The sequence below is a fragment of the Rhinopithecus roxellana genome, chromosome 1 (assembly GCF_007565055.1).
Source record: "Rhinopithecus roxellana isolate Shanxi Qingling chromosome 1, ASM756505v1, whole genome shotgun sequence".
Taxonomy (NCBI): domain Eukaryota; kingdom Metazoa; phylum Chordata; class Mammalia; order Primates; family Cercopithecidae; genus Rhinopithecus; species Rhinopithecus roxellana.
Window position 1 is genome coordinate 196820983 of NC_044549.1, and position 25027 is coordinate 196846009.

Genomic DNA, 25027 nt, shown 5'->3' on the forward strand with positions numbered 1-25027 from the left:
TCACATGAGGGTTTTTTTACTTGTAGTGTCTTGTCAGCACTGAAAGTTTCAGATTTTGGAGCATTTTTGGATTTCATATTTTCACCTTAGGGATGCTCAACCTGTACACTTATTGCCAAATTGTTTTTCAGAAAGGTAGCTTGCTTGTAGCTCCACCAGTGGAAGAGAATCCCTGGAATAAACCTGTTTTTGAGTCCAAGTCAGTGAAATGTTAGGTGCCAGTATTTTGGTTTATTGATCAGTTTTTTTGTTTTTTTTTTTCTGTGTCACGATTCTTTTTTGGCCATTTTTTAATGGTCACTTTTATCAAAATATTAGGAGGAATAAAAAGATGGTAGGGAGTTAAAGTGAGTTTTGACAGTGGTAATAAAAGCTTTAGATCAGAAGAGATTTAGATTATTAAAATTCTCCATAACTTAATATTCTGTTTTCCTGGGCACAATAGTAATTGTGGGTTGGCTTTGTTTATTTTGGAGTAATTTCTATACACCCAGCTTTTGTTTAAGTCATTACTTATTATGTGAACACTTAATGCTGGAATTGTTACCATACTAATTTTTAAATCCTACTTACCCATATTAACAAGAGACAGAATCTGTTTAGGAATTTCAACTTATTGTCTGTGTTGCCGGTCCAGGTCTTGTGGCTTGGATGTTAATCTCTTCCTCTCTACAAATACTAAGTACTGTATATCAGTTAATGATTTGCTTAACTCCTGAATACATTCAAATTCCTTGATATATGCTGGACTGTGCTTGTTTTACTTAGAGGAAATAAGATTACTCAAACCAGTGCTTCAAGGATTCTGCATTGGCAACCAAATCATTGCCTCAAAAAACTGAAACAGGCTTCTCACCATGACATTCCTAGTCCCCTCAGCAGCCCCTAGTCCATCAAAATTGATGAAAATGAAGAACATACTTTAGTAGGCAGCTACCTTGTCTTGGAAAATGCTTTCTTAGAGACTTAGGAGTACAAATTGCCCAAAAGAAGATTTCTAATAATAAATGGACTTTAATCTTTTAATTTGTAGATCCCATCTTGATCCCATCCAGCGATTGCAGACTGATAACTGCGTAACCACCTAGTAATATTCAACCAATCCAGTGAAAAACTGAATTCTTCTACAACTTAGGACCTATTGACCTGTTAATGGTTCTTATCTTTGGTTTATAGCTTATATTAATAACTCCTAGGAAGAGGCATGTTATCATTAGAAAGTGAAATATTGTTTACTTTTTTGTTTTGAGACTGAGTCTTGCTCTGTTGCTCAGGCTGGAGTGCAGTGGCGTGATCTTGGCTCACTGCAACCTCCACCTCCTGTGGTCAAGCAATTCTCCTGCCTCAGCCTCCTGAGTAGCTGAGACTACAGGCCTGTGCCACCATGTCCAGCTAACTTTTGTATTTTTAATACAGATGGGGTTTCAACATGTTGGCCAGGCTGGTCTCGAACTCCTCACCTCAAGTGGTCATCCATCTGCCTTAGCCTCCCAAAGTGCTGGGATTACAGGTGTGAGCCACCATGCCTGGCTGAAATATTTACTTTGAATAAAGAAAACAGCAGTGGTGACTGCATGATAGGGTTGTGTATATTTTGCTTGACCTAAAGGTTATTCCTGGAAGACTTAGTTTACTGTCTTCCTTTCAGCCTATACCATTTTAAAAATTTTAGCAGTAAAATCAGGTTGGTAATACCATTGAGAGAGTGTTAGTTCCTCTACTTAAGTTGGTTTTTCTATAGATGTACAGTTTGGTCTACTGTTTTTCAGGAGTAAGGATTACAGTTTTCGTTTTTTGGTATTTGTAAAAGATACCAGATAATTTCTATGTGTAAGAAGCTTAAATGCAGTTTTAGTGGAGCTTTGCAAAAACTCAACTTTTAGTTGTCTGTATTAGATGGATATACTGGTGCATATATATGTGTGTGTGTGTGTGTGTGTGTGTGTGTGTATTTAAGCATTTAAATGTTTGAGAGGAATATTGGTGATCTGATTTTGGAGGAAAACTTAGATTCCAAACAAAATGTTTATTACTATAGATAAGCTATAGAAGTAGTACAATTTTTTGCACAGCCTTTTTTGTTCAATTCCTCTACTTTCTCATGCCATGGATTGGTTCAGAGTGGTATCCAGGCAGAGCTGCCTTTGTTGAGCTTACTGTTTTGTCCCTGCCTCTCTAAGAGGTGTGAGGAAGAGGCATTTGTTTGATGTACAGTTGAGACTGCAATGGTGATGATGTTGATGAAAAGCTAAAAGTGAGTTTTAACAAGAATAACAGGGTGAATTCCAAATTGATAGTAGGTTTAACAGAAGCTGGTTCTACAACTGTTTTCAGCAGCTTGCAAAACGTGTGTAGGGCCACCCACACTTCCTTCCTCTTCTCCAGCCACACCCACATGCTTCAGTTGCTTCTGCTGTCTTTAGTAGGAGAACATCAGTATATTCTTGCAGCACATAACAGTACTTGTTTCTCAGACACAAGTTTTTATATTATGAGCACTCTTGGCAAGTTGGCCTATTTCATTTAGGTCCAGCCTAGTTGTATGCCTGTGCTAAATAAAAAGGTTGCTTTAGAACAGCCTATTTAGTGGTTGCTGTTTAAAAACATGTTATCTTAGCTGTATAGTCATTTAAAATATTGATTTAGAAGAACTTAGTGCATGGGAAAATGTTCACTTTTTAAAGTAGAGGAAAAAGTAGTTATCAAACTTCATGTCCAAAATCTTAGCTTTGTAAACAACTGTAAGTATAAAGGATGTACACTCGGACCTGATGAGAAGTCATCCTAGATGAGCGTAGAGGTGATTTTTATTTTCTTTTTTGTGCTTTTATGCATTTTCTAAACTTTCTAAAGTGAAAGTCTTGTATTAACTTTTCCAACTTGTTTTTTGGAGAGAAGTATTGTGAAAATAGTTACAAATCTCTTTTTACCCTGACATCCCCCCAAGCCCCTAAGTATTATCCCCATTTTATTTTTTAAAATTGTGTCTGGCCATATATTATAAATAGAAAATAATTTGAAAGAATCTATACCAAAATATAAACAGATGTTATCATAAAGGGTGGGATAATGGATTTTTGTTTTCAAAATCCCCCCCCCTTTTTTTACTAGTCTATATGTTCTAATTGTATTTTTCTCCTGAACTAAACAGATTTTTCTTTCATAATTGTTTTTGAGATTTTCTATAACAATATATTTGATGTGAAAAAATGTAAAGGAGTATTAAGTCCTTTTTGAAAAGCTAAATGTGATAGAAAATTATATTAATATCATTTTAAAAGCGAATACTTAGATTTTGTGAGATGTTTTATTGAAAAACCCCCAGACTTTGATGCCTAACTAGAGACATTATTTCCTATATCTTATAGCACTCATTTTCTATTTAGTTTATTTTAGGAAACTGAACAACAGTTCAGTCTCTGAACTGGTCTCTCTTATGAAAGCAAGAGAGATAATAGTTTAGTGAATTCATTCTCTTGAAGTAGGGTAAACAGCTAAAAGAATTTCTGCTTGAATGGTGGGAACGTCATCTTTGTAACAATGATGGTGGTGGTGGTAGCTGGTATTTACAGAATGCTTACTCTGTGCCAGGCACTGTTCTAAACACTTTACCTGTATTAACTCATTTGATCCTCACCATATCCTATGAGATTGTTTTCTTTTACTAACATTTTCTGATGAAGAAACTGACCATACAGAGAAGTCAGGGTAACTTGCTGAGTTCCTTTGGCTAGTGATTGGTGAGCTGGGATTCAAATGCGGTTGTTGGTCTTTAGAACCAGTACTTATCACTGTACTAACACACTGCTTTGCCACAGAGACTAGGGATGAAACAGGGGCTGCTGCAAAAAGAGAAACAGGCAAGGATAGTGGAAGGAGCTACCATATCCCTCTTGGAGCTGAAGACCAGTCAGGTAGGCATCCCAGGGTTCGTCTGTCACTAGATACAGACCTGTGCCCATGGCTTTGCCAGCCCTATGTGTGCTGCAGAACTCTTGCTCCTTGTTCCCTCATTCCTGGCAGGAACTTGCTTTCATATCCAGAGGTCAACCACCTTTCCTCCTTCTTTCACCTTTCCTATCTTGCTTCCCCCATTCTCTTGTACTCCTTTTGTCCCAAGTGCATTTGAACTTTACTTGGACACCTCTTACCTTTAGTGTATAGTGTAAATTACTGTGTTGGCGTCATGTGAATGTTTAGGCCTTTCTGTTATTCATGTAATAGTTAATTTTCATGGAAAGACCTGCAAGGCTACCTCGGTCAGTATTCCCTCATTGTGCCACGAAGTTGGATTTAGGTGATTTGTTCACATTCCTTTTGTTTGTGGTGATAGTTTCTTTGTTACTATCAAGTGGCGGGCCTCTGATGGAGAAGGTGTTTTGTGTGATCCCTGATGCTGGCATCATAAGTGATTTCCACTTGCCTTCTGGAAGACAGTGTGTTATAAAGCTTGCCCTCCTTGGCTGCTGTAGTGTGAGTATTTCATGAGCCTGTTAGGGGCTCCTAGAGATTGGGTGGCTTTGATGCCACGCTGAGCATAATTGGAGCTAGAGACTGCTGCTTCTCAGGCAAGTTAAGCTTCATGGTACTTAGCATGCAGTTTCATGGATTCGGTGAAATGTGAGTTTGGGGCCTGTTGTAGGAGGCATTTAAAAAATGGCATTTGTACTGTTGTTCATTATTCTTTCTTTCTTTCTTTTCTTTTCTTTTCTTTCTTTTTTTTTTTTTTTTGTTGAGATGGAGTCTCACTTCGTCACCCAGGCTGGAGTGCAATGGCGCCATCTCGGCTCACTGCAGCTTCCGCCTCCGGGTTCAAGTGATTCTCCTGCCTCGGTCTCCTGAGTAGCTGGGAATACAGGCACCCGCCACCACGCCCAGCTAATTTTTGTATTTTTAGTAGAGACAGGGTTTCACCATGTTGATCAGGCCAGTCCTGAGCTCCTGACCTCAATGATCCACCCGCCTCAGCCTCCCGAAGTGCTGGGATTACAGATTACAGGCGTGAGCCACCGCGCCCGGCCTTGTTCATTATTATTTCTTCATTCCGGTGGAATAATTTTTCTGACCTGTCTACCTGGAAAAATCTGTTCACTCTGAAATCCCTGTTTACTAAAGGTCGCTTTAAAGGAGTTGTAATTCACAGAAGGCAGAAGGATAATGGGGGAAACTGGGTTACTAAAGACAAATTTTACCATTTTTATACATTTGTCTAGATCCAGCCTTAGAGTATGTATTTTGACTTTAAGCAAAATTCAAACAAATACAACTAAATCTGAATCTTTTTCTGTATTTTCTTTTAGGAAAAAGAAGCAACTAACAAAACACTGTGATAACAAGGATTATTCAGTATGCAGTTTGCAGGGTATGTCTTGGAGACATTACAAATTCACCTTTATATAAGCCACATCTTAACATTCGGCATTGATGTTCAGAATGACTTTTGGGAGCTGCAAGATCCTGAAAGATCAAAAAAACAATTTAGTTACTTTGTACTCTAACTCAAAATGTACTTGATAGTAGGTTTGGACAGTAGACTAGTATTTAAAAAGATGTTCACTAACAAGGATGCTTTTCGTCTAAACTTTCAATTAATCATAGTGTCCTGTTCTTTTTTTTTTTTTTGGAAACGGAGTCTTGCTCTGTCGCCCAAGCTGGAGTGCAGTGGCCGGATCTCAGCTCACTGCAAGCTCCGCCTCCTGGGTTCACGCCATTCTCCTGCCTCAGCCTCCCACGTAGGTGGGACTACAGGCACCCGCCACATCGCCCGGCTACTTTTTTGTATTTTTTAGTAGAGACGGGATTTCACCGTGTTAAGATCTCCTGACCTCGTGATCCGCCCGTCTCGGCCTCCCAAAGTGCTGGTATTACAGGCTTGAGCCACTGCGCCCGGCCCATAGTGTCCTATTCTTAGCTATACAATTTAATTGTGGTTTCATAGACTATGGAAAAGGGGTGCTCATTAAAAAAGGACATTATTTGGTAGTAAGAGTGATTGTTTCACTATAGGGTACTCATTGTGAAGATACCAATTAGATTCTTTCCCATGAGCTTGCTGTAGATTAAAAATTATTTCACCTTGCCCTCTTGTTGGCACAGGTTTGGGAAGAGAAACATTAAGGTTTAATAGTACTTATCTGTGGGTGTCTGAGGCTCTGGAAAGAAAAAACATTTTCATTTATTTTTGTAATAAAAACAGTTTTGTTTTCAAAAATCAGATTCATTTATAAAATCTGATTTATGTAACTTTCCAGGAACACATCTAAACTAAAATGATAGATGAAAAGAACAAAATTATATAACTTGGGGGCAGCCTGAAGGAATGTGTTTTAAAAGCTAAAGTGGCATTTGCAAGCTTATGCAATAGAAACATAGACTTGGGTAGAATTTTAAGCATAATTATTGCCCTTATAATTAATTGAAGTTAAAATATTTAAAGTTAGTTTCCTGCCCTCCCCCCCAGAATTTTTATATTTGAAAATTAAATATACCAAATTAAAATTTCTTTGGGGAACTACTGTCCAAATAAAGCAAGGTCTTTCAATTTGGATTTTCCTGTTAATCCTGTCATTAAAGTTACTAGTTCAGATGACAGGGATAATATACATATAGAAGAAATTTGCTTCCCCCACCTCCCAACACCTAGGCATTGTATCAGTTTCTTATTTAAAAATCTTAATAGCAGGATTAATAATTTTGGTTCTAAAATCAATTTGCAAACACAGCGTAGCATAATGTTTTAAAGCACGGACTTTGGTGTCAGACAGCCCTGGGTTTCAGTCCCGGCTCTTTTACACACTGGCCATTTGACCTAGACCAAGTTACTGTGCCTCAAAAGGGGGCTAATAATTCCTGTCTCTGAGGGGAATTGTGAGGATTGAATGAGGATGATGTGAAGTATGTGGCATGTGACTGGTGTGTAATACTCATTCAGTAAATGGTAGTGCTATTTATTATTACAATAATTACCAAAATGCAAAAAATATGTTAGTAAACATATTAACATTGACTTTTTGAACTTGTAATTTAACTTAACATAAATTTTTTGAGGGGGTTCTAGGTATGTGATTCAGATCATTTCTGAAGTGGTATAAATATAAAAGTGACTTTATGCTTCTTTTATAGTTAGTATTTTAACTCTTAAGATGATATTATCCAAAATGGGGCATTGATTAGAGTGGCCAAATGTTTATAAAGAATGTGGACTTTGAAATTTATTAATTAGGTGTGAATCCTAGCTTTTGCAGTTAATGTCACTTGTACCTAGAGCAGCCTATTGCCTTAGCTATAAAAATGAGACCAGTGCTGACTGACCAGGCACGGTGGCTCAAGCCTGTAATCTTTTTACTTTGGGAGGCCAAGGCAGGAGGATTGCATGAGGCCAGGAGTTCAAGACCAGCCTGAACAACATAGCAAGACCCTGTCTCTAATAAGAATAAATAACGGTTTTTAAAAATTAAAAAAAATCTTACCCATTATATGTCAAATTTCATTTTTTTGGGATATTTTTATCTAAGTGGACTCAATAATTAATGCTCTTAATATGTAACTGAAAATGTGAAACTGTATATCGAGAGCCGTAGAAAAAGCTTCATCAAAGGGATAGATACTGACTAATGGGAGAGAGCTGGCCTTAGGAGGTTGCTGTATTCCTCATTGGATTTTGTTACTCAGTTCTATTAAATGTTGGTCAGAAAAAAAAGTGAGGGTTCAGCCTGTGAGATATAAAGTTGCATCTTGTTTAATTTTATACATGTTTGTTTTTCTGAGTCAGCGTAATTTATGGGGAACCTATTTCTATTCATTTATTATAAAAGTTGAAATTTTTAAGTACAGTATGAAATGTGGTTCTTAAAAACCAAATGATCTTTAAATCATCTGTAAGAATGCATGCCTGTTTACTCTTGGAATATCACGTTATGCTGGGTTGTGATTGAGAGTTGGAAAACGATCATTAAAAATCAGCATAACTGATGAATACCAGTAAATTAGCAAATATTTATTAAGTACCTACTACCACATACCTAGAACCCCCTCAAAAAATTTATATAAGTTCAGTTATAAGTTTAAAAAGTCAATGTTAATATGTTTACTAATATGTTAAGCACCTACTGTGTGCCAGGTGCTTACCCTAAACAATAGTGATGCAAGAGCAAACAATGACCTCCGAAACATTTTGGAAAAAGTTGCATTTCAAAATGTAATAAGACAGTTTTGATTACATGCTATTTGTAAGCACTGTTCTAGGTATTGGGGGAAAGTAGAAGAAAAAAAATAGAATCTTAGAATAGAAAATCCCTGAGAACCTGCTGCTGTCAGGATAGAGGAGATGGTGTACCCGAATACCTGTAGAATACGACCACATAAAATAGAGGTGTCCCAAGGTGCTCTGGAGATATTGAGGAGAGAAGGAGTTAGAGAAACCTTCACAGAATGGATTTTTTCTTTTTTTCTTTCTTTTTTTTTTTTTTTGCACTTAAAGGAAGTGGTGTTGGTCTTGGGGAAACTGAAAAGTTGTTGGGTTTCTGTCCAAATGTTTATTCTTCGTGTTTTCCCTTGTCAACTCTTGCCTTTTTTTTTTTTTTTTTGTTTTGAGACGGAGTCTCGCTCTGTCGCCCAGGCTGGAGTGCAGTGGCCGGATCTCAGCTCACTGCAAGCTCCGCCTCCCAGGTTTACGCCATTCTCCTGCCTCAGCCTCCTGAGTAGCTGGGACTACAGGCGCCCGCCACCTCGCCCGGCTAGTTTTTTGTATTTTTTTAGTAGAGACGGGGTTTCACAGTGTTAGCCAGGATGGTCTCGATCTCCTGACCTCGTGATCCGCCCGTCTCGGCCTCCCAAAGTGCTGGGATTACAGGCTTGAGCCACCGCGCCCAGCCGCCTTATTTTTTAAGACACTAATTAAAATTACTTTTAGAAAATGTTTGTTTTTTAAACATACTTGTCAAACTTGCCAGTTTTCTTATTACTGACCACCAAAAAATTGCTTCCAATGAACTAATTTTTTTTTCAGTTTGCAAAAATTTAATATAGTATTTAAATTCTCAGCCTTTGTAATATAAAGTCTAAATATAGAAATAGGTTGTTATGAATGACCCTGACTCATTTTATATCTCAATTTATTTTCTTCAAGTTTCTCTTAAAATGAAAAAAACAAAAAATGAACTGATTTTAAAGTTTGTGAAGAAAAGTCACAGAAACTTAATTTTGTTTCTCTTCTTATTTTGTAGATATCCATGACGACATTGAAAATGAATTTTTTGTATTCACCAGATATTCTTATATGAGAAGATCTATTTCAAACAGTCTAAATATTTTTTCTTCTGTTGGACCAGGATGGCGGGATTTAAGCGAGGGTATGATGGAAAGATTGCTGGATTATATGATCTGGATAAAACCTTGGGTCGAGGCCATTTTGCTGTGGTTAAACTTGCCAGGCATGTCTTTACGGGTGAAAAGGTGGCAGTAAAAGTTATTGACAAGACAAAACTGGACACTCTAGCTACTGGTCATCTTTTCCAGGAGGTGAGATGCATGAAACTAGTGCAGCATCCTAACATCGTCCGCCTTTATGAAGTTATTGACACCCAGACCAAACTATATCTTATTCTAGAACTTGGGGATGGAGGAGATATGTTTGATTATATAATGAAACATGAGGAGGGTCTTAACGAAGACTTGGCCAAGAAGTACTTTGCTCAAATAGTTCATGCTATATCTTATTGCCATAAACTCCATGTGGTTCACAGAGACTTAAAACCAGAGAATGTAGTCTTCTTTGAAAAACAAGGTCTTGTAAAGTTGACAGACTTTGGGTTCAGCAACAAATTTCAACCAGGGAAGAAGCTCACTACAAGCTGTGGATCTCTTGCATATTCTGCTCCAGAAATTCTGCTTGGTGATGAGTATGATGCACCTGCAGTAGGTAGGTAACCTCAGTCCAGTATTTGGCCACTTGAATTCTGCCAGCTAGAGTTGGTCAAATCAGTTGTTTATCTAAAAATGATGTCTAGAGAATTTAATTGGCCTTAACTAGCAAATTGGGTTTCATAAATGCCGTATATTCCTAAAGCTGGCAATTTGTTGATTTCAACCTTTAGATGGCACATGTCTAAAGTATATTTGTGAGTACAAAGGAAAATGAGTAAGTTACCATTTAAGGTAATCTCTTTTCTGCTCATTGTAATTTTTTTCTTAAGGTCCCAATGCTTTTCCTATCTTAGATTTTTCTTTTAGTGGCTGTCTTTAGCCATCTCCTCTCTGTGCATATCCTCTAACAATCATTGGAGACCCATATTGGAAAGGTACTGTAAATATTACAGTGCATTGTCAATAATTTGGGTATTAGAATCATTTATTAACTGTGAACTTGAACAAATGCTTGACCTGTCTGCTTCATTTTTTATCCATAATATAGAATTGAATCAGGTACAGGTGTAGCACTCCCATATTATCTTGTTTACTCTTCACAGTGACCTGTGGGGTTGTTATTGTCCATCTCATTGTTCAGAATAGGAAACTGGCATACAGAGGCTTTCTGTATGGTGGATTCTGGAATTGTGGTACCTTTGACATTCCTAACTGCCTTCTTTCCCTCTCCACACGCTTTGTGCTCTTTCACTCGTCAAGATTTATCTATTTGTGGTGAAAGTATTTACTGCCTTTCAGTTTGTGTCAACTTTGTCTTCTTGGGATTGTATTTGTTTTGAAGTTCATGTAGGAATTTGTGCTTAATTTTTTTTAAGGATTTGTTGATCAGAAGGTGCAGTCAGCTTTCTGTTAGTTTAATCTTGGAAAAAATGTACTAATATTACATGCACATGATGTCAGATTCATACATGTAAGTATTCTGCTTGCATTTGTGGTAACTTGAAATGCAGGTTAAAGGATTAATGACAAAGGTGCACTTAACGTTGAAGAGTGTTGATGTTATGTTGAATACTTTGTGCACCAAGACACTGATTTTCATGTTAAGACTTCATGTTCTGGAAAAGAAAGGGTTAATGAGCGGTTTCTGCCTACTACAGATAACTAGACTTCACTGAAGTCTTTCCTTAGAATATGTGAGTGGAGAGTTTGATTAATGGAGCCATTCTAATCAGACAGTGAAGCCAGGAATTTCCAGAAGAAGAAACACAAATGTCTACACATGAAAAACTCTTGAACCTCATTAGTGCAAATTTAATAAGAGTATCCTATTAAAGATAAGGTACTCTTTAAAATCTATTAAACATAAGATACTCTTTCATACTTTTCACATTGGGAAAAACTAAAGTCAGACAAAACTTAAGTGTTGATAAGACCATAGACTATCAGGAACTCTTACACTATTTAGAAGACCATTTGGCAGTATCTGATAAAGTTAAAGATGTACACATCTGGTAACCCAGCAATTCTCTCCTACATATGCACTCTGGAGTAACTCTCACTTATGTATACAAGAGATTTTCAAAGAACGTTTTTAACAGCATTATTGAATGTACAGCAGGGGAATAATTTGTTCAGTGTTCATATTGAATTCTATATATGGTGAAAATTAAACATTTTTGCCAACATGATTGGATCTCAAGCATACTTTTTAGGGGAAACAAAGCAAATTGATGAAGAGTACATACAACATTTATATAATTTTTTTTTTTTTTTTTTTTTGTTTTTGAGACAGAGTCTCGCTCTGTCACCCAGGCTGGAGTGCAGTGGCATGATCTCAGCTCACTGCAAGCTCCACCTCCCGGGTTCACACCATTCTCCTGCCTCAGCCTCCTGAGTAGCTGGGACTACACGCACCTGCCACCATGCCCAGATAATTTTTTTTGTATTTTTAGTAGAGATGGGGTTTCACTGTGTTAGCCAGGATGGTCTCGATCTCCTGACCTTGTGATCCACCCGCCTTGGCCTCCCAAAGCGCTGGGATTACAGGCATGAGCCACCGCACCCAGCCAACATTTATATAAAATTTTAAAACATACAAAGCAGTGTCATATATTATTTACTATTATGTGCACGTGTATTACGTGTAGTAAACTCTGAAGAATGCGTGAGAGCAAGATAGGTTACTTCTAAGGGGCAGGCATGTCTGTAGACTTTCAGCTGTATTGTTGATGTTTATTTTCTAAGTTGAGTGGTGGGTACACAGGGGTTCATTGTAATGTTCCTTTTACCCCCCCTTATATCTTAAATATTGCATAATAAAACTTTTAAAAAGCTATTAAAAAAGGAAAAGAAAACCACTTGGGAAGATGTTCACCAGTCTGATAAATGATTACCGTGTGTTGGTGAAGTAGGCTTGGGTGGCGTTCATGGGTAACATTTTCATTTTCATTATTTATAGTTATTTCAATTCATATTGTGTGATGCGTGATTGAAATATAGAATTGCTATTTTAAAAAAATGGACAGGTGTCTTTCTGTTAATGTACTATTAGTTTATCATGCCAAAAGTAGTCTGATTTTTCACAAATGTTTACTAAAATGAGCATACACAAAAATTAAAATCAGACATTATATTTTGAGATGTTACTAAATAAATAAACTTTCTTTTTTTTTTTTAAATAAGTGTTTTATAGTATGCTGGTCCTCTGCCTTGAGAATTCGCTGAGGAATTGTCTATTATTCTTTTCAAAAAATCAGATTTGATTTTACTTATCAACTATACTTTTTGTTTTAGATGTCTTTTTTTCTTTATTCTTTCTAGGATCTTTGAGGTTTTCTATTTTTTAATAGCATCATGTATCAAAAGCTTATTTCTGTGTGTCTTTGATTTCTAACAAATGGTTTATTAATGCTATTTAGAAGACAATTTGGCAATATCTGATGTGTACATCTTTAACTTTAATGCTGTGTGATTTGATGCTATATGATGCCCTCTCCCAGAATCTCTGAGGACGTCCTAGGGGTTTCACTCTGCAGTTGTTGTTCATTGCTAACATTTATCTTTGGTTTCTTATTTAACTGAAAGATTATTTAGAAAGGTGTTCCTTTTTAAAAATTCAAAATGGATAGATTTATTTTTCTCTTTGTTTTTTAACTTCTAATTTTAGTACACTGAAGTTAATTTATGCCCAATTGGTTTCTGCTTTGGATACTATTTTTAGATTTTCTTTGTGGCTTGATACATGGTAATTCATACCATGGTGACTATTCTTTATGTGATTAAAATATTTGTATAGTTAGAGTTTTTATACATACTTAGGATTATGCATTATGCATTTTGTTCCTTTGTACCCTTACATGTTTTTATTCTGACCTGTCATTTTCTGAGAGAATAATGCTAGTCTTCTATTCTGATCTGTGAATTTTGTAATTTAACCATTCTTTGCTTTATACATGGCACGGTCAAGCTTTGATTGGCAATAAAGATGTTAAAAGTTTCTAATATATTTTACATGATGAGATATACCTTTTATCAATACAAAAGTATACTCTTTGATATATACTGCCTTAAAGTCTGTTTTGTCATTGCTTTAAATTTATCCCTTTTAAACAATAAAGGCATACTTCATTTTATTGTGCATAACTTTATTGCATGTCTCAGATCTTGCAGTTTTTTTGTTTATTTACATATTGAAGGTTACCACAACCCTTCATCAAGCAAGTCTCTTGGCATCATTTTTCGACAGCTTACATCATGCCTCTCTGTCACGTTTTGGTAATTCTCAAAATATTTTAAACTTTGTCGTTATTTATTTTTTATGGTGATCTGTGATCAGTGATCTTTAATGTTACTATTGTAGTTTTGGAGTGCCAGACATAGCACCCATATAAGACAGCAAACTTAACCAATAAATGTTGTATGTGTTCCGACTGTTTCACCTACCAGCCATTCCCCCATCTCTCTCTCTCCTTGGGCTTCCCTATTCTCTGAGATACAACAATATTGAAATTAGGCCAATTAATTACAGTGGCCTCTGGGTGTTCAAGTGAAAGGAAGAGTGGTACATCTCTCACTTTTAAGTCAAAAGCCGTAAATGAATAAGCTTAGCGAGCAAGACATGGTGAGCCAAGATAGACTGAAAGCTAGGCTTCATGCACCTAACAGCCAAGTTGCGAATGCAAAAGAAAAGTTCTTGAAGGAAATTAAAAGTGCCACTCCAGTGAACACATGAATGGTAAGAAAGTGAAACAGCCATATTGTTGAGATGAAGAAAGTTTTAGTGGTGTGGGTGAAAGATCTAGCCAGCCACAATATTCCCTTAAGCCAAAGCCTAATCCAGAGCAAGGCCCTAACTCTCTTCAGTTCTCTAAGGGCAAAGAGAGGGGAGGAAGCTACAGAGGAAAAGTTTGAAACTAGCAGAGTTTGGTTCATGAGGTTTAAGGAAAGAAGCCATTTCCATAACCTAAAAGTACAAGATGAAACACCAAGTGCTGATGGAGAAACCAGAAGATCTAGCTAAGGTAATTGATGAAGGTGGCTCCACTGAACAACAGATTTTTGATACAACTAAAACAGCCTTCTATTGGAAGAAGATCCCATGTAGGACTTTCATAGCTAGAGAGAAGTCGTTGCCTGGTTTCAGTGCCTCAAAAGGTAGGCTGACACTCTTGTTATGGGTAAATGCAGCTGGTGACTTAAAGTTGAAGCCATGCTCATTAACCATTCAGAAAATCCTGGGGCCATTAAGAATTAAGTCAAATATACTCTACCTGTGCTCTGTAAATGCAACAACAAAGCCTGAATGACAGCACATCTGTTTACAGCATAGTTGACTGAATTTCTTAAGCCCACTATTTGAGACCTACTACTCAGAAAAAAAGATTCCTTTTAAAATACTACCACTCACTGACAATGCACCTGGTCACCCAAGAGCTCTGATGGAGATGTACAAGGAAATTGATGATGTTTTCATGCAGATAACACAGCATCCATTCTGCAGCCCGTGGATCAAGGAGTAATTTCGACTTTCAAGTCTTACTGTTTAAGAAATGCATCTTGTAAGGGTATGTCTGCCATAGGTAGTAATTCCTCCAATCCATCTGGGCAAAGTAAGTTGAAAACCTGGAAAGGATGCACCATTAAGAACATTCATGACTCATGGGAGGAGATCAGAATATCAACATTAAGAGGAATTTGGAAGAAGTTGATTCCAACCCTCATGGATGACTTTGAGGGGTTCACAGTCTGTGGAGGAAATAACTGCATATGTGGTGGAAATAGGAAGATAAATAGAAAGGGAGCCTGAAGATATGACTGAATTGCTACAGTTTGATGATAAAACTTGAATGGATGAGAAGTGGCTTCTTAGGGATGAGCAAAGAAAGTGTTTTTTTTTTTTTTTTTTTAAATCTTAATTTTTTTAAATCCATGAACGCAGGTGAAGAAATGGTTTCTTAAGATGGATTCTATTAGTGAAGATGTGGTGAATATTGTTGAAATGACGACAAAGGATTTAGACTATTATGTAAACTCACATAGTAAGTTTGATAAAGCAGTGGCATGGTTTGAGAGAACTGACTTCAGTTTTGAAAGAGGTTCTGCATTTCTACTGTAGGTAAAATGCTGTCAAACAGCATTACATGCCAGAGATAAATCTTTCATGAAAGGAAGAATCACATGATGCAGCAAACTTCATTGTTGTCTTATTTTAAGAAATAGCCACAGCCATGCCAACCTTCAGCAACCATGACCCTGATAAGTAAGCAGCCATCAACATCAAGGCAGAAACTTCCACCAGCAAAAAGATTATGCCTTGACTCATTGAAGGCTCAGATGATTAACATTTTTTAGAAATAAGTTTTTTTTTTTTAATTTCTTTGAGACTGGGACTCTCTCTGTAGCCCAGGCGGGAGTGTAGTGGCATGATCATAGTTCATTGCAGACTTGAACTCCTGGGCTCAAGCAGTCCTCGCACTTCAGCCTCCTGAGTAACTGGGACTACAGGCGTGCACCACCACATCCAGCTAATTTTTAAAGTTTTGTAAAGATAGGGTCTTATTATGTTGCCTGGGCTGGTCTTGATAAAGTTTTTTTTATTTGTTTGTTAGTTTTTTTAATTTTTTGCCTGTGACACAGCCCCAGGAGATTCTGAGAACATGTGCCCCTCGTAAAGTATTTTTAAATTAAGGTATGTACAGTATCTTTTTTTAGACATAATGATGTTGCACATTTAATAGACTACAGTATAGTATAAACGTAACTTTTTATGCACTGGGAAACAAAAAGTTGTGTGTCTCGCTTTATTGCAACATTCGCTTTATTTCAGTGGTCTGAAACAGAACCCACAGTATCTCCGAGGTACGCCTGTGTATAGCAGTATTTCATGTCTAATCTATGAATCAGTCTTTGAATAGGTGATTTTGATTTATTTATATTTAATATTACTGGAGTGTTCGGACTTGTCCTGTCTTATTTTGTGGTTTTCATTTGCCTTATTATTTATTACCTTTTCCCATATTTTGTTAGATTATGCAAACTTTCTTTGCTCTTTCCCCCGCAGTGGTTTGCACGATGTGTAATCTGTTTCTTTTTGTGTTGGTGTCCACCTTTAATGTCTAGATTTCACATTATTTCTCCTACCCTACAAATAAGAATCAGTTTGTTTTTACTTCTTTTTTGGTTAATAACATTCTTGTTTGCTTGTGTTTGTCTGTAATAAATACTTACTTTTTACTTAATTTTATGAAATTCTTGGCCTCCCTGTCCCTTTCTTGGATTATTTTTATTTTGCTTTGTTTTGTTTGTAACCCTTTCAGAGAGGATTTTTGAAAAATTCAAGTCCTTGTGTGTCTAAAATGTCTTCACATTTGAATGCTAATTTGACTGGATATAGAAATATATATTCAAAATCATTTTCCTCCCAACTTTGAAGATATGTTTTTCAGATATTTTTCTGTCATCTTTTTGCTTTTAAAGTTGTCGCTGGGAAGTCTGATGCAAGACTAATTTTCTTTGTAGAACTACATTTCATTAATTCAGTGGAGCATATTTTGTTTTTCTTATTTTAACAGTTCCGAAAGTGCTTCATTAAGCAGGTTTTCTTGGGTGCTGCTGCTTCTGTTTGATGAACTTGGTTCCTGTCTCTCATTTTTCCTTCGTTCTTGGGGGTGTTCGTTGTTTGTTCATCTCTGTTTTTGAGATTTCCAGATACTTTGCTGTGAATATGATATCTGAGTACTCTAGGGGATATGGGAGAGGAGCAGGGTCATACAGCTGACTGGGGAGCGCTGGAATCTGGTCTTACTATTTGTCAGGTTGTTAATACACCTCTTGGACACCATCCCTCTCTCTGTTCCTAATGTCCACGATAGAGAGGAACATCCTCAACTTGATAAAGAGAATCTACAAAAGAGAATCTACAAAAAATCCTGAAACACATGTCTGCGTGGACATGTTTGGTGCTAGTGTAGAATTATAAGGTAGGAAATTAGTCCTCAGTTAATCCTTCTGATGGTTGTCTGGGTGCAGTTCTTTCCTGTTTCCAGTGTGCATCATCTAGAAAAGAGCACCACAGAAGCCCCCGCTAGCTGGATTTTGGGGCTCTGGTTTCCTCTTTCAGTCTGATCCTACCTGCCTTCTACTGTTTCTTTCATATCTAGGGATTTGGAAAGAGGAAGGGTAGCTAGATCATGCTCATGCACTATTGATTCAGTCAGCTCTCTGAGCTTTCAAGAATGTATATTAAGTTGATTTCACAGAGTCAGAAAGGATGGGGGGGCAAAAGAATCTGTGGGAAAAATCCTGGAATCTCTCATTGCAGTCTGTGGAATTACTGTGGTAGAGTGCAGTGCAGTGGTGTATACCGTGGAGAACTCATTGCTGCTTGTCACATCAGGTTATACAGTGGAAGAAGAGACAGGGCAATGAACCTGTGCCTGCTGGGCCAAGACAAGTGTAATGTCTTTGCGCTGAGCGACCAGGCTCTGCTGAAACTGATGGATGCATGGCTGCTTGTCCTGTGGGGTGGCCTGCTTGTAGTGAGGTTCCAAGTGAATTTCTTGATAAATAAAGGTTTTGTCAGAGCAGCATTAGGAAAGAACTTACTCTTTAAAAAATTGTACTTTAGGCCGGGCGCGGTGGCTCAAGCCTGTAATCCCAGCACTTTGGGAGGCCGAGACGGGCGGATCACGAGGTCAGGAGATCGAGACCATCCTGGCTAACACGGTGAAACCCCGTCTCTACTAAAAAGACAAAAAAACTAGCCGGGTGAGGTGGCGGCGCCTGTAGTCCCAGCTACTGGGGAGGCTGAGGCAGGAGAATGGCGTGAACCCGGGAGGCGGAGCTTGCAGTGAGCTGAGATCTGGCCACTGCACTCCAGTCTGGGTGACAGAGCGAGACTCCGTCTCAAAAAAAAAAAAAAAAAAAAAAAAAAAAAAAAAAAAATTGTACTTTAAAATTTTCTTCATTATTATAGGAACTCTAAAATGGGAAAATTGTTTCTTAAATAATAGATTCACAACTTTTCAATAATTGTAAAACCCTGACATTATTTATGACCTTTTTCTACTTTCCTGAAAATTCTTATTTTCAAGTTAAAATGAATTAAATTTGGTATTGAGAACTTCATCATCTCACCTAAGGTTTGGAGTCTTCTAGGATATTACAGATCTGGATTTAAAAACCTTTATGTTAGGTGTTTCCTAGTTTATAGACTATTTCAAAGATGAAATATTCAATCTCTGCATTAATTCTTACTACTAATTATGCAGTAATCAATGAAAGCTGAGTTACTTGAAACATGGCTCCATATGGATACAGTGCAAATGTTTGAATTTAGATTAAGTCTTGAATATGCACAAAAAGCCTATATACATTCTCTACAGCATTTCTCATTTGCAGTTCAGCATTTAATGGAAGTTGTTTAGAGTCATGGAGTGTGTCCTCACACATATTGGTGTGTAAAAAACTAGACATCTTTTCTTTATACTCTGTATTTTGTCCTACATTAAAATATTACTCTTTGCCTGCTCTAACTAAACAAGGAATAGAGAGGAACATCAACTTTTTATATGAAGACAATCTACAAAAACCCTGCAGATAACATCCGACTTAATGGTAAAAGACTCAAAGCTTTCGTCCTAAGTTGAGAAACAAGGCAAGGATGTACACATATCACTTTTACTCAACATAGTACTGAAAGTTATATAAAGATGGGAAAAGAAGAAATAAAACTGTCTCTGCTTTCAGATGACATGAATGTGTACATAGACAATCTCATGGAATCTACAGAAAAATTCCTAGAATATCAAATGAATTCTGCAATATCACAGGATATTAGATCAACACAAAATCGATTGCTTTTCTACACTGATAAGGAACATGTAGAGACTGAAATGTAAAGTCATGCTAAAGAAAGTGAAATACCTAGATACACATCTAACAGAACACATCTAACGAAAAAATAATATTAGTGATAGAAATCAAAGAAGGCCTAAATAAATGGAGAGACATATGTTCATAAATTGGAATACAACATAGTACAGATGCCAGTCTTCCCCAAATGGATCTATAGGTTTAACATAATTCCTGTCAAAACTCTGCAGGGCTTTTATAGACATAGACAACATTATTCTAAAATGTATCTGGAAAGGCAAAGAACCTAGAATAACTAAAACAATTATGAAAAGAATAAGGAGAGAAATCACTACCACAGACACTCTGAAAAATAGTTTGACAGTTTCTTATAAAAGTAAATATGCTCTTTTTTTTTTTTTTTTTGAGACGGAATCTCGCTCTGCCGCCCAGGCTGGAGTGCAGTGGCCGGATCTCAGCTCACTGCAAGCTCCGCCTCCTGGGTTTACGCCATTCTCCTGCCTCAGCCTCCTGAGTAGCTGGGACTACAGGTGCCCGCCACGTCGCCCGGCTAGTTTTTTGTATTTTTTTAGTAGAGACGGGGTTTCACCGTGTTAGCCAGGATGGTCTCGATCTCCTGACCTCGTGATCTGCCCGTCTCGGCCTCCCAAAATGCTGGGATTACAGGCTTGAGCCACCGCACCTGGCCTAGTAAATATGCTCTTATAAAACTAAATATGCAATTGCATTACCGGGTGTTTGTCCCAGAGAAATGAATACCTGTATTCACAAAAATCTGTACATGGATGTTCATAGCAGTTTTATTTATAATAGCCATAAACTGGAAACAGCCCAGGTGTTATCCTTCAACATGTTAATTGTTATACTGTGGTGTATTCATACCATGGAATACTGTGCAGCAATAAAAAGGAATAAACTATTGATACAACAACTTGGATGGATTCCAAGGGGCAAAAACAATCATCTCAGGTTGCATGTTATGTAATTCCATTTATAAAATTCTCTTGATATAACAAAACTGTAAAAATGGAGAACAGATTGGTGGCTGCCAGGAATTAGAGATGGTGGTAGGTGGTGTGCATGTAAAAGATAGCATGAAGGAGCCTTGTGATAGAGCACTTCTGTGTCTGGTGGTTATACAAATCTCCACATGTGATAAAAATTTCATAGAAACTACATACACAAATACATGTGAAATGATGAAATCTGAATAAGCTCTGTGGACTGTACCAATGTCAGTTTCCTAGTTTTGGTATTTTACTATATTTAAGCACGATGTTACTGTTGGGGGAAACTGGGTGAAGAATACATGAAACTTACCTGTCCATTTGTTTTGTTGGCCACTCTTGTGAATCTGTAATTATTTCAAAATGAAAAGTTTGAATATAGATACATATTATTCATTAACTGGAAGGCAAGTATCCCAGTGTGGGTGTTTCTGACTTACTGTGTACTGTGATTTTCGTTTTTAGCAGTAATGCCTGATGATGGTCTGGGAATGAAGGTCGATACGACAGAAACACACTATATTTTGCAGTGTGTTGCATGCTAACAAATGTCAGTCTTACACTGGTATTTTTATTTTTAAAAAATAAATATAAAATCAGATAATCAGCCGAAAAATTATCTCTACTGAGGTGAGAGCATTTCCCCTCACCATGTTAAAAGTATGTACTTGTATTTTAGAGCACTGATTCTTAACTTTTTCTGAGTCATAATGCCTTAAAATGTTCCATAATGAGGAAGGATATAGACTTATCTTAGAATTGCATCCTTAAGCATCTTTATTTGGCTTAACTTACTACATGTAAAGAACATTTTAAAATCCAGTATGCATTTAAAAATTGCTATCTCTGGTCTATCTGAAATGAATTGCCTTGTCTTGTGAAAAGGTAAATTAATAAAATATAAATTGAGACATTCTTTATAGCTATTAACTTACTGTTTCTTATCATTTGTATAATATGCCAGTTTTTGGAAATCTTGACATAATCAAGCCAAGAGTTGTACTTAAGACTGTAATTTCTTTCTGTCTACCCTAGTCTGTGATAAAATAGCTCCTCAGTAGACTCTTTCCTGTAAAAGAGTCTTTTAGAGAATTTTGGAAATGGGTGTCCACCAAAAGAGTTGTGATTGTAGCATTATGTATAATGTTAAAATGTTTAAATATTTTTTAAAGGATCGCTCCTGCTTGTAAGATAGTACAGCCTAAGTAAGCCGTAAAACCTTTTGATAAAACTTTGAACTATTTCAGAAGGACATAAATGAAGTCAGGCCTGGTAGTGTGTGCCTGTAGCTACTCAAAAGGCTGAGGTGGGAAGATTGCTTGAGCCCAGGAGTTCAAGGCCAGCCTGGGCAACATAGTGAGACTCCATCTCTTAAAAAAAAATTTTTTTTTAAAATGGTCATAAACGAATCAGAAATTTTCTCTTTGGTTTATAAATAATCTGCAGTTACAGCTGTGTGTGGTGGCAAACACCTGTAGTCCCAGCTACTCAGGAGGCTGAGACAGGAGGAAGACCACTTGAGCCCGGGAGTTCCAGGCTGTAGTGTATTATGCCGATCGGGTGTCTGCACTAAGTTGGACATTAATATGGTGACCTGTCGGGAGCCAGGGTTACCTCTAGGCTGCCTAAGAAGAGATGAACTGGCCCAGTTCGGAAATGTAGCAAGTTAAAACTCCTGTGTTGATCAATAGTGGGATAGTGCCTGGAAATAGCCACTGTGCTACAGGCCTGGGCAAGGTAGAGGCCCCATCTCTTAAAAACAAAAAACAAACAAACAAAAACTGCTATTGTAAGTTATACAGGAATCGGTAACACTTTTTATTTCAGATTCCAGAGATGCTATTAATGTATTTACTTTTATAGTCCTTCCCAAGTGGCACCAAATTTGAATGTGTAGTTTCATTTCCCATTTTAAGTTATTGTTTATTAGAAACAAATGTTTTAGTAATGTTTCAGTTTTTCAGAGGACCTTCTCTTCCCAGAGGCAGAATTTAACTTTTATATTACTTACTCTTGTACTATTTGCCATTTGGATATACAGGCCCTGATGAGTTCTAGATTAGAAGACATTAGGCTTGTGTCACAGGGACCACTCCCGACTGTGGAGTTTGGGATTACCTATTTTAAAGGGATGATTTGTGCCTCTTCTATGGTTAGGAAAAGAAGTTTGATCTTCTTTAAAGTAGCACCTCAGTAAGTTTTATTAAAAATAATACCTGCATGGATAAGTGTGCCCAGCACAAACTGCCTTGCAGCCTGGGGCCCAGGTATAGTCACTAGTGTAATATTAAAATTGTCAAGAAATGAACAATGTATCCATAGAAATGTAGCACACACCTTCCATAACCCAGCTGCCAAGTGAAATGTCACATACTCTGAAAGATACTTTATGCATCTGTAATGTTATCACTTGTCATATAAAACCAGAAGGAAAAAATGAAAATCTTTTCCTAAGCTTCCTGAAATTTCACATGCCTGTAAGAAACAGATATTTCTGAAATCACAATTAAAAATTGATCTGGCATAAACCCTCTGTAAATAAAAAGTATTTAGAATTAGTAAAGATTCTTGAGCATGAGATGTTTATGGGAAGTAGTCTATAGGTACCATATAGGTGTGTTTTTCAGTCATATAAAAGTATTTGAGCAGACTGAAAAATATGATAGAAATCATTTATGTGTTTTTTATTTTCTCCACTGATTTTTAGCTGTGGTACTTATTGTTCTCACTGTGTTATAAGGCTCAGATCAAACAAAATATATGTTGATACAAATGTATAATTTATTCTAGTTTAGTGGTAGGGTAAGATTTAAACTGGTGGCTCTCAGTGGTCACCATCCATCAGTTTCACCTGAGGGAGATTTTTCAAAAATAACTATGTTGCCTGGGCCCCACCCCCAGAGATTATGATTCAGATTTAAGTGGCTTAGGCTCACATTCAGAAGCTTCCATGCAATTCTAATATGCATCCAGCCTTGCCTACCGCTGATTTTAACCTATAGAATCAAATAGTTTTAGATATTAGTGGACAAAGATATTTTCAACATTTTAAATTCTGATATTCTTTAAAAATTGTTTTTAAGTTTAAAGAGTAAAAGGGAATATTTCTTTTTTGACGTTAATAATTGGAGCTTAATTTTTTTTCTTCTTCCCTGCCTCCCATTTTTAACCACTGTCTGCTCATTTAGGGATAAGTGAAAACCACATTTTAGACCCCTTGGAAATTTTTTCTGATGTGTGTCCTCAGAACCAGTGTCTGAAACTTCAAGCTAGACCCTCCCCCACACACCCCCTTTGGAAACTCCTCTGCATTGATTGCTTGTCCTTTCCTCTTCCCTGAGGAGCCCAGAGACTGTCCTGCCTGTTTCCTTTCCACTGCCATTCCCTGGAGCTTCTGATTAGTGCCCCTGGTCCTCTGCAAGTCAGATTACCACACCGCCTCATTCCAACTCATTTTCTTGGGTTCATAGTACCTTTGCAGTTTTCTAAGGGCTCTTAGTGCTTTTAATTAGAAAGGGATTTTTTCATTTTGTTTGTTTGTTTTAAAAGGGTCCTTAGTGCCCACCCCCTTCCTCTAAAATCCTGTGTAAAATGACAAAGTTGTGCACAATTGATTATTGTAAGTTCTGGTACAGGAACAAGAACAAAAACGAAAAGTTAATATTTATATATATTTCAAAGCAGAACTCATGCGCTGAATCTGGGTAGTTTGTCTGAGCTTCCTAATGGGGCTGACTGGCATAAGTGTGTGTATTTTAGAAAGAAAACAAGAGAAAGGAGGGATTTTAGGGGTAGGTTTTCTTTCCTTTGTTTCTTCTACCACAGTTCTCTGATGTGGAAAGTTCCAGTTGAGAGGAGGATCTGGGGCTCCGGGCAAGAGTATGTCGGGAATTGCAGTGGGGAGTAGCTGTAAGGAGAGAATTCCGTGGGTCATAAGACTAAGGTGGCAGTTTCAGGTAACCCCTACTCATAAGGAAAACAATGTTTACCCTTTCTTTGTACAATTCAAGTTGGATCATGTTATTTCTCTGCTGAAAACTATTTAGAGACCTTCCATTTCAGTCTGAATCAAAGCCACCATCCTCACTGTGGCCAACACAGCCCAAAAGATTGTCATCTCCATTTCTTCCCAGACTTCCCTCTCACTACCTTCCCAGTTGCTCCCTCAGCTCCAGCCACGCTGTCTCCTTGCTGTTAGGCACACTCCAAGCTTGGTCCTACCTCAGGGCTATCCATCTCCCTCTGCTGCCTAGCCACTCTTGCCCTTGATTTTCTTGCCTACATGTCTCCCCTCAGCGAGGCCTCAGCTTCTCCAGAGGTGTAGGACCCCAGCCCTGCCTGTTCTCTTTCCCCACTTGACTTGCATCTCTGGGCTCTGTTGCCTCCATTTGTGAAATGGGGTTCATAGTTCCTGCCTTTAGGATTGTTGAGGGGATTAAAAGAATGAATATAAGTAAAGTACTTAGCATAATGCCAGACACAAAATTAACCCTCAGTCCATCAGATGTCACTGTCTCAGTGCTGCTGCTTTGGGAAGAATCACAGGATGCTTTATGTTTCTATGGTGTTGCTGCTGTGGTCCCAGAGGGACACTTAACATTAGACCCTGGCCTCATTTTCCTTTCCTGCCTCTTTCTCAATGTGGGAGGAAGTGTATCCGAGATACCCTTGTCCCCTTTGGAAATTTGTCCTCGGGAATTTCTGAAATGTTGGCTGCCGTGGGAAAATGGGGAGGAAGGGCAGGCCCGGGACCTTTGCTCTTGTGTTTTTCTCACATGTTGTTT

At 37.5% G+C, this 25027-nt stretch overlaps 1 protein-coding gene across 6 annotated transcripts in view; it reads left to right on the plus strand.

The window, feature by feature from the left end:
• SNRK (SNF related kinase) overlaps positions 1 to 25027 on the plus strand; it is a 64664-nt gene that overhangs the window by 9287 nt on the left and 30350 nt on the right. For 3 of the 6 annotated variants that reach the window (XM_030935649.1, XM_030935647.1, XM_030935661.1), the window contains 2 exons: positions 5301 to 5362; positions 9225 to 9919. The exons of 1 other annotated variant lie outside the window; for it this stretch is intronic. In XM_030935649.1, coding sequence (XP_030791509.1) covers positions 9331 to 9919 — 589 coding nt within the window. In that variant the 5' untranslated portion in view covers positions 5301 to 5362; positions 9225 to 9330. Of the gene's footprint in view, positions 1 to 3818; positions 3915 to 5300; positions 5363 to 9224; positions 9920 to 25027 lie in introns of all 6 variants that reach the window. 2 more of the 6 variants (XM_030935655.1, XM_030935662.1) reach the window with 2 other exon arrangements.